Here is a 10,606-nt window from a genome sequence, read left to right on the forward strand (position 1 = left end):
TAGTTTATTCAGAGAATCGTACTCCCAATTTTTCGCTATAACTTCAAGTTTCAGCAGGATACGTTAAACTACACGTATTCCCGAATACATATCAAATAGTTCAGGATTGCAAAAACAAAAGAAATTCTCTTTGCATAATGAATATGGCATGGTGCTATCATTGGATTTGTGTTAATTAGGACGATTTTTTACCTAATTAACGGAAGATTTTGACCTAAAAAATCAAAATTTTGACATTTTTGGACCTTAAAACACTTAATTTTGACAAAATGTTGCCTTCATGTATGTAATTAGGTCTTTTCGTACATAATGTTAGAATTGCACTACTTAGCTTCATTTCTGGTTAGGAATGTCTGTCCTTACGAAATAGTTGGGTCTGAAAAAACTTTTTCGACTTAAAAACTGACAAATTGTCACATGAAAAAAATTATTTTAGGAAAATCCGGACCTATGAAGAATTCCAGTATATAGTTAAGTCACGCATTATGATAGAAATACTTAAAATTGATTGCATTAACACGAAAGATACTTTCCTACATTCTCGGGTAGAAAGTATTCTGTCCTTACTAAGTAGCTTCACGAGAATGGACGAAGAGCGTTCAACAGCAGCAGTTGTTGGCTGACAACACTGAAGTTGCGCGTACACTGCTGGTGACACACCGTGTTGCTTCATACTGACAATGTTGTATACAGCACACTTTTTGATCATGAGCTTCTTGATATAAGAACCGATGCCCATGAAGTCTTGCTTCAGTTCGGATATTGCGGTACTTTGAGCGAAACACCATCAATATCAATAATCATCGGATTATATTTTCATCTGAACAAGACACACACATTTACAATGAGCAGACAATGCACCGTCTACAACGCAGTGTTGGGATGACTCGAGTCATGACTTGACTCGAGTCAGACTCGAGTCACCTTTTTCGTATGACTTGACTTGACTCGAGTCACTTTGCTAAAATGACTTGACTTGACTTGACTCGACGTATCAAAAATGTGGATTGACTCGTGACTCGGAGCAAAATTCACGAGTCGATTTCAAGTCATCAAGTTATCGGTGTCGATAAAAATCACTGTATCTTGCATATCTTCGGATTGTTCGCGAAGCGCTACTGGAACCCGTGACAGCAACCAGTACATTTTACTGAGCCTTCATTGCTCTCTCACAAATAAATGACCACAAACGAAGTGATCGAAGCTTACAGCTTACGTTGTCGTAAGCTATAGTAGTAAAGTCATTTATTAACAAAATATCCATTTCTATTCTATGTTCTTACCTTAACCAAACCTCTTGTTTTATTGAAATTTTACAGGGATATCTAGATATCCCTGGAAATTTTAATAGATATAATTTATATACTCCTCAACCATTGGCGCAGAATCGAATTGTATCATATCAATATGTGTAAATGGGTAACGTATTGCATCTTATCAAATACAGATGATGATGACTTGACTTGAATTGTGACTTGACTCGTGACTTGACTTGACTTGACTCGAGTCACCTCCGAAAATCGAGTGACTTGACTTGACTCGAGTCACCTTCGAAAATCAATTGACTTGACTTGACTCGAGTCAAAATGTGCAATGACTCGAAATGACTCGTGACTCGAAGGTAGTGACTTGATCCCAACACTGCTACAACGGCAGGCCTATAAAGTGTACAACTATGCTGCAAAATGTCAAATGATAAGTTTAATGACAGTGCAAACATCTAAGTTACAAACGAAATGCAGGTTGCAAATCAATGTGGCTTTGTAAATGATTTTGATAGTTTCTGACCTAACGCAACAATTTTGACAAAATTTTGAGTAAAAAACGCTCTAGTGATAATCAACCGTTTCACAGACCCCGAATCTGGAACTACGACGGACTGGGCTATAAGGTTGCATTTAAAGTAAAAATCAATTTTAAAAAACGTATTCAAAACAACGCCCTTGCTTAAACATGTTTTTGTTGCTGTTTTTTATCCATCTTTAATTATTAGGTAACAGTGGATTGGCATTGATAATTGAAAATTTAGGGTAAATATGGCTCCTTTGACGAAAAGGCCTTTCGACCACTGTCATAAACAGATCAAAAATATCTTTAACAAGGATTAGATTGTTACGCAGCATTTCTACGGTCGGCGGTCATCATCATCAGAAAACCCAGTCCGTACCAATGATCTATATCTACTTGCTATAACTGCCGAACCGACGACGATTTCGAGGGTTCCAGTCGGCTGTATACTAGGTGCCAGTCGTCCGTAGGCATGTCAAACTCAAGTTGCGTCGCGGGCCGGATTCGGACCTTCAATTGGCTCGCGGGCCGAACCAGTCATATTATTCCAGAATGTTACCTCAAAATCCACGCATGTGTTGTACACTTGACTACTCAAATATATATCATATTGAACATAATACAACAGCACAAGCGCTCACTGGAAACAACTACCACGTCAGGAAAGTGTCCAATGCAATAGCATCGTTTGGATTTGAGTAAAATAGTATTTGCGGTGGGCACACTTATAATAAATGATTAAAGACTTGGTCACCGTAAATACTATTTTATGGATAATCCAAATTTTTCGACGGCAATAACACCGCTTCTACTGGTTGGAATTGGACTAAATTTGGTGAACATCGTTTCTGTAGGCAACCTAACACTTTCATGGGGTGAACAGAAAATTTTGAATGTTTTTAGAATTTATTTTTATATAATAAATAGAAACTTTCTTCTCCTGTAGCAATGCGGCTACAGGCTGGAATTGAACCAAATTTGGTGTGTAGGCCTAAATAAGGTAACCTAACAATTTTATCAAGTAGCCAGTACAATTTGAGATAAAAAAAAATCATTTTCGAACACCCCTACTGTTCCCTACAGGACATATTTATGTGCAGTATGGACCGACTTGCAACATTGTATCAAATCGCAATGACATATTACTGTGAGCAAAATTTAATTAATTTCTATAGATAATTGCAACTGGGATTCTCCAATGCGTTAACTTCGTAAGTGGCACTAAAATAGCCTACTCAATCTGAAGCTCCAAACGCGACCCGAATCGAATAACTCAGATAATAATCAATTTTGCCCAGCACTAATGACCAGAACACATTACGGTATACAAGCGATAGTGTGCAGACTGCAATGCAGATGACACCTACACAAGCGTGACTTGTGATACTGCTCGGTGACCTAAGGCTCACATTGATCGTGTTAGAATCGCGACTGTAGGTAAATAAGTATTATGTTCCTAATTGCAACTGGGATTCTCCAATGCGTTAACTTCGTAAGTGGCACTAAAATAGCCTACTCAATCTGAAGCTCCAAACACGACCCGAATCGAATAACTCAGATAATAATCAATTTTGCCCAGCACTAATGACCAGAACACATTACGGTATACAAGCGATAGTGTGCAGACTGCAATGCAGATGACACCTACACAAGCGTGACTTGTGATACTGCTTGGTGACCTAAGGCTCACATTGATCGTGTTAGAATCGCGACTGTAGGATAATAAGTATTATGTTCCTAAAAGGGCGCCTTCTTCTGTTGAGGGCAAGAGTTCCACTCAAAGAGGGTTCTCGCAATACATACGCAGATATATTTTAATTGATATGACTCTTACATCTCAATATATCGGCAAGGAAACAGAATTCCCATAATAATAATGCTTAATTGTAAAAGTCGTTGTAGTCATGCGACATATATTTGCTCAATCCACGAAAAGGGACATTCATTACAAAATCCCGACACTGCATAACATTGAATAAATATTTAATGTAACTCTAGCTACACCTCAGTGGCGTTTAACATTTGAGTCGGTAAGGTGACGGAAAAGGTCCTGTCCTATAACCCGAGTTAGTCTAGTACTGAAAATCGTTCATTATGAAGAGCAATTGGATCAATTTGTTGCTAACTTGCATGAGTATTGCTGTCGGCATCGCGAATGGTATTAGAAGAATCGATTCGTATGCAGGGTGAGTGTCTACCATTGGTTTGAGTAATTTACCACGAGATCTATGCAAATGTTTATAAAAGATGCACTGTCATGTACCGTATGTCGTGGTCTCGTCTTAACTGACGGTATATTCCAGGTATCAAGTATGGAGGGTAGTTCCTTCATCTATCGACCAACTAAAGAAATTGGTGAATATCGGCCAAGTGGCGCAGGTTATATTATTTTTACATGTTGCGTATAAATGGCCAACTATGCTTCATATTAATGGTCTACTGAGCTTATGTATTAAATGTTATGACAGCATTACATCAACATTTAAACATGTCTGGCAATTAGCAACTATTAGCAACGACTGAAAATTTGAATCTCGTGTTTGAAAAGTCTGCAATCAAAGGGGTATAGTTATATGGGCCTACTAAAATCATTCTCTTCGACTTTTCACAGTTGGATTTCTGGAGAGAACCAACTACTGCAGGAAGCCCCGCAACGTTCATGGTCCGTCCAGATCAACGAAACCTGCTGGATACTAATTTGAGAGACATCGGCCTGGAGGATTATGAAATTGACTTGAGTGATGTTCAGGCGTTGATTACCGAGCAGATGGCGGCTATTACTAACCATAGAAAAGCCTCAAGGTCCACACAGCGCAGCGTGTCAACGTTTGATTACAGCATTTATCACCCTCCATCTGAGGTAAATACACACCACATGATTAGGCAGGTATAATGTTGTTTTAGCCCTCTATCTGCTTAAATGTGCATTCTACTTGTTCCTTTCAATTGTTGCGAACAATCATCCACCGCGTCGTAAGATTAAATTTGAAAACAACTTCTAATCGCTACAACGAATCGGTAAAAAAAAGAATGCCCTACAGATAGATGCGAAACACGTGACTGTACGGTTGGGAACCGGATACCCTCCTAGAAATTTCTGGTCTCTTCGTAAACAGATGTGGTAATCACATAGCTTGCGAATCGAGCTCAATATTTATGAAAACCTATCCCAAACTATAATTATAACCTGGTCAGGACACTGCAACCCCCCAAAACCTGCCCTTAAAATGGGAAATCGGCATTGCTATGAACAATCGGAGCGCCCCGCATGGAGTGATTGTGACGTCATTGAGCATCTTGTCGTAGCATCGTTGATAGAATGATAGAAGTCATCATCTTGCGCCCTCCGATTGTTCGGAACAATACCGATTCCCGACATTGAAGTCAATTTCGAAGGGTTTTAGTGCTCTGACCCAGACATGCCACTCCTGGGTTTTTCCACCCAGATCTGAGTTGTTCGCGCATCACTTGGTTATCTGGGTTTCTGCCCGTGAAATCTTTTTTTTTCAACATCATGTTCGCCAGATCAATTTTACGCTTCAAAATTAATGTCGCCAAATGCACGCGTCAATAGATTTCGCTGTTATTGTAAAAGCAGAGTCTTAAGGGACTCTTTCGCTTCTAAAATGAGCGGCATTGGCGTGATGTCTGACCAAATTATAATTTATGTTTTTATAATTAGTGCGACAGTAGATTTCGTTTAAGACCATATTATTGAATTTTAGTTATAATATATATAATATAGCTGTATTTAAGTTCGACAGGAGGACAACGTGAATCGGCGCATTATTTATCATTAGCATAAGTGCCTAAATGACGATTACTATATATGGGGAGCGATTCTCCTGTCGACCAAATGGGATGACAGCTCTCAGATGCTGGGTAAACTGTAAACTTACATCGTAACTATATCGCTATCGTAACACAGGTATATGAGTGGATGGATATGGTGGCGCAGGAATTCAACGAAACAACTGCGAAGCACCAAATTGGAGTCACGTATGAAGGCAGACCCATATATGCTTTGATATTCGAACGGGAGTCGACGCAGGCAAGACCCAGGATATTCTTGGATGCTCTCATCCATTGTAGGGAATGGATTACGACTGCATCGGTGTTATTTATGTTCAAAGAGGTTGGCAGTGCATGTGACCTGTCCTTATTTCTGCCAGTATTACCCAAATTTGTGCCAAGATGCTGACAAATCCCAAGTACTCACACATGATGGAGGATGTGGATTGGTATTTCATACCCATGCTCAATGTAGACGGATATGAGGAGACGTGGACAGGGGTAAGAAGGCGGCCTAGAACGGTGGTTCTCAACCGGGGGTCACGAAGCATTTTAAGGGGTCCTTGAAACCACTAAATCTACAACATGATTAATTACTTAATTTTCGATTTTTGTAGTCTAGGCCGCAGATCACATTAAGCGGATTCGCTTTGAAACAGTTGAAACGCCAGGGCCAACACCAGCAGAATGGCAGCTTGTGATAAAATATCATATGGTGCAAAACCCATCTGAATCGCCTTTAAGCTATATTAACTAATGATCCCAGGGGCGATCAGACCAAAGAATTGAACGCAAAACTGGTATCCGCAGCTTCTGCGCCAGTAGCTCAGCCCCCCAGGTTAGCGTTGAGGTGCGTAGTGATAACTGATAACCTATAACACGGCTCTTCGGCATCTCCATAGCCATCTCCTCCTTCATTTAGTCAAGGAATAGAGTTGTACAAAATATATAAATTTCGGTGGAAAGGTTAATCAGGGTAACTTCACAAACTTTGCATTACTTCTTGGATTTGAAGCTGTCAGTTGAAAGAAATTAATGAACTTTTACAGTCGTCTGAAAAAGAATTCCTGAACTAGTTTACTAATGTGTCGGAAAGAGGGTGTTGCAGTGAAAGATATAATCAGTAACCTACAGAAAAACTTCGAAATCATCTGCTTGATAGGAAGGACTAAGTTGGACGTGACTAGTTCATAGAAAATATATTTCTCAATTTTGGTGCCTCATAACACGATCAAATACAAATGTGTTGCCGAAAGTTTTACGCGGTATTATTCCATTCTCCTCCACCTAAAGTCGATTTTCGGCTCTCGTTCATATTAAATGGAATTGTCGGATTTCCAAGACACAACCAGGAGTTTCAAGACTTATCTCTGACATGCAGTTGCAAAAACCATATAAGTGAATTCGCCGAGACACAATAAAAGTCTTTACAAGTTAGGCATAGTATAATGATATTTCCAACAAATGTGCAATCTTGCAGTTTGTTACTATAGCGCCACCATATACCCTACAATGATATTGTGTACAAGAGGATGACGGTTGTAGGAAAATTGAGCTGAAATTGAACAAAACGACATGGGGTTCCGATGGGGTCTTGTCGGGCCAAAAAGGGTCCGCGAAGGCAAAAAGGTTGAGAACCACTGTCTTAGAACATACAGCTAACGATCGGGAAGCTAACAAAATCGGATCAATACCTCAGGATCGCTTGTGGAGGAAGACAAAAAGTAATGGACCTTCAGCAGAATGCGTCGGAACTGATGGGAATCGCAACTGGGATGCGTTTTGGTCTATTGGTAACACATACATGAAACTAATGAATCATCAGCGTGCGTCTACCATGTTCAAACTAATTTAGTCCCGGGCTCATCGCCAGACCCGTGTTCGTCGATCTATCACGGACCTACCGCGGCATCCGAATCCGAGGTCAGGAATCTCGCAAATTACGTCCAGAGTTTCGGAGATGGATATTTCGATGCGTATATTACTACCCACTCGGCATCGCAACTGATACTCTACCCTTACATTTATAAAGAAAACGAGATATCTGAAGATGACGAAGCTCTGGTAAGAAACTGCTGGATATCCGCAGTCAGCAAGTTGAGTTACAGCTATTCTGCTACCGTATTTTATAGGAAGAAGCAGCAAAGTTAATGAGCGATGCTATACGAGCAGTTCACGGAAAAGAGTATGTCTACGGGCGTGGATCGACCACTATCTGTAAGACACAGTGCAATCTAGACATCAATTCATCACGACAGTTCTAAATATATATGCTACTTGCTGGACCTGTTTAAGTATCCGATTCAGTTGATAATTTGTTATCATTTTTGGACACGGATTTGTATGCAACTTCATCTGGGAGAATCATAGTACTAGAAATACCACTCTCAATGCTAATTGGTCAGTTTTAAATTATAGCGACTCCGAATCGTACGTCCCTAACCTTTCCTATTGGACTCTGATTCACACTTTCACTTCGACTGCATATACTACTATAGATATTGAATCGGGACCTCCGATAACTTAGTTATCGTAGTACCCAATTGAATGATATATTGATATTGAAATAAACCCGATTGTTTTTGACTGACACACGCATCGCTCTCGGAGAAAATGTCGTCCTTGATCCATCCCCTTAATCTGGAATCGGAACAGACATCGGTCATGAACTCTGCCATTGGGAACCATGTATCGGATTATTCTATTTGTGAGAAAAATATTTTCTCTAAACGACAGATTTCTTGTCGTCGGGAGAGTTCGTTCGTTCTTCCGTTTTGTGCCTTGGATTCTACTTTCATCAAAATCAACCAATCCAGGTTGTGCCAATAGAAGGAGTTCGTGTATCATCTGAAAATAATACATTGAGTCATAAGTCATCTGTTCCTCTCGATAATTAGATTGATTTTTATGCCGAGGACGCGATATAATGTGATACCACTATCGATAAACACAGCACTTTTCAATACTTTACTGTAGTTACTGGCGATTAAATCATCATGTATCAAACTTTCATCAAATCAAAACACCATAAGATTGCGATATAATGAAAAACGATATGAGGGTGCCGAAACGGTTTGGAGTAGCCTTTGTTCAGACCCCACACCTTGGACCAGACTACAGCATCAGTGGCAAGCACCCTGCACCCCTGGCGCGTGTCAGCCGAATATATTCGGGTATATATTTCAATATTAATATACTATTCAATTGTTCGTTGAAATTTGGTACCTCCAAAGGGTCTCTTCAAAACTATGGCTATAAGCAACATATCTCTATCCAATCTGTTGTGTGTCTCTGAATTCCAATCTCGTCGGAATTTAAATCATTGTATCTCCTGTGTTTGCTACAACATGGGCTGTACGCACAGGTTCTAGTCGGACGCGATACAACAACGTAGTTATCAATACATATACTATACTGAATAATTACAAAACCAAAGAGAACTGGAAATTGAATGATGAATCAATGAATAATAATTTTAATTATAATGAATATGATATAATGGATATATGACGATAATCAACCTTTCACAGACCCCGCATCTGGATCCACTACGGACTGGACGTATGAGGTGGCCAAAATCGTTCAGAGTCACGCATACGAGTTACGAGATACTGGGGAATACGGTCATCTTCTCCCTCCAGATCAGATAATTCCGAATGGGCAAGAATACTTGGAAGGAATTCGAGCGTTAAAGGATTATGTACTGCAAAACTTCTCGGGATAACTGAGAAAAGCAAATTAAATAATATGTATATTCATGACTGTGGACAGTTCATTACTGTTTTTTATGCAGAATTCTACTCGAGATTTAAAACCAACGCCTCCGACCGATTTATATATTATATTAGTGGTGGGCTGACCGGCCATCCACACACAACCAATTGTCTGCGAGTACACTTTGCAATTATGCAGACAATTGATAAAATTGTATCATATACCTGGTGTGAATAGCACGTGTACATCGCAAGAAGAATATTCCCACTACAAGATATATCTTCATTACCTGGTAACGATATAGGCACAGTAACCCACTACCGCGTCATGTCATGCAGTGATCGCATGAGCTGAGTGCGCCACAGATCCTCTCCCCTTAATAAATGAGAGACACACGAGCAGAAGAGAACGGAACACAACCTAGCATATACAACAGCAGAAGCGTTAACGGGAGACAAACTACTATACAACAGGAAATTGTCCAACGCAATGCCTTCATTTAGTCACCGAGGTCAAAGAGGCGATGTCTGTCTAAATGTAATAATGTACTGTATATATCATTTGTAGCCTGGGAATTGGTCATTCCGATAGAGCAGAGGTTCTCAAACTTGTTTTAAGGGGTCCGTGAATGGGCGTTGTTAAACTACATCATCAATAAATTATTTCAAATTTTCTCACAGTAATATGTCATTGCGGTTGGATAGATGGATACAATATTGCCGTTCGGTCAATACTACACAGAAACGTGTCCTAGTGGGCCACGGCCGCATGCGGTTTGCGGGTATATGTAGCAAAATAACCGTCTCTGCTGTGTCATCCTTGGGGCGCGCATAGTGATATAGGATAAGTCGAGATTATTAATTTGTAATGACGGGTCATGCGATAACTAATCGGATGTCCCGGCACATATATATATAGCCTACGATCCATCGATCGATCGGTCCTTATACAGCAAGTCTGTGTATAAAGATTTACAAATGTCAGACTTCTGAATCCAATACAGGTGTCAATATCGGCGATTCTGACGGACCAGGACCTGTTGGAATTGACGTCCGATATAGCAGTGGTTCCGAAAATCATTGGACCGTGTCCCAAATTCAAGGTTTATTAACGTCTCGCGATTTATGCCTCATACATAGAAAGTGTTGCATGCATAACATGCTACGTTTTCACGGGCATGTATATGACACAGGGAAGATAGTTAAAACCATTTGTAGCATACTATTATACACATTACTGTTATACGAAGCATGGTTACAAATTACAGACGTCCTTGACTCTGTGCGATTGCTGCGTCATTTTGCAATGGCCT

The 10,606-nt window shown here is 40.0% G+C and overlaps 1 protein-coding gene across 1 annotated transcript; it reads left to right on the forward strand.

Annotated features, from left to right (window-relative positions):
* The first annotated feature begins 3,800 nt into the window (after window positions 1–3,800).
* Window positions 3,801–9,517, forward strand: LOC145454616 (carboxypeptidase B-like). Its single transcript, XM_080332610.1, has 9 exons — window positions 3,801–3,974; window positions 4,092–4,167; window positions 4,400–4,648; window positions 5,717–5,923; window positions 5,983–6,081; window positions 7,280–7,373; window positions 7,436–7,644; window positions 7,713–7,797; window positions 9,111–9,517. Exons 1-9 carry the CDS (start codon window positions 3,883–3,885, stop codon window positions 9,302–9,304), a joined length of 1,305 nt encoding a protein of 434 aa, XP_080188736.1. The 5' UTR covers window positions 3,801–3,882; the 3' UTR covers window positions 9,305–9,517.
* Window positions 9,518–10,606: the final 1,089 nt, after the last annotated feature.

This window comes from Botryllus schlosseri, chromosome 13, assembly GCF_051294905.1.
Source record: "Botryllus schlosseri isolate E-star chromosome 13, Bs_hap1, whole genome shotgun sequence".
NCBI lineage: Eukaryota > Metazoa > Chordata > Ascidiacea > Stolidobranchia > Styelidae > Botryllus > Botryllus schlosseri.

Bases quoted from the DNA above. Each gene is read 5' to 3' on its own strand.
- LOC145454616 (XM_080332610.1), top strand. From the start codon at position 3,883: ATGAAGAGCAATTGGATCAATTTGTTGCTAACTTGCATGAGTATTGCT. The intron at 6,082-7,279 runs GTAAGAAGGCGG...TCAATACCTCAG, and splicing joins ATGAGGAGACGTGGACAGGG to GATCGCTTGTGGAGGAAGAC. The intron at 7,645-7,712 runs GTAAGAAACTGC...CGTATTTTATAG, and splicing joins CTGAAGATGACGAAGCTCTG to GAAGAAGCAGCAAAGTTAAT.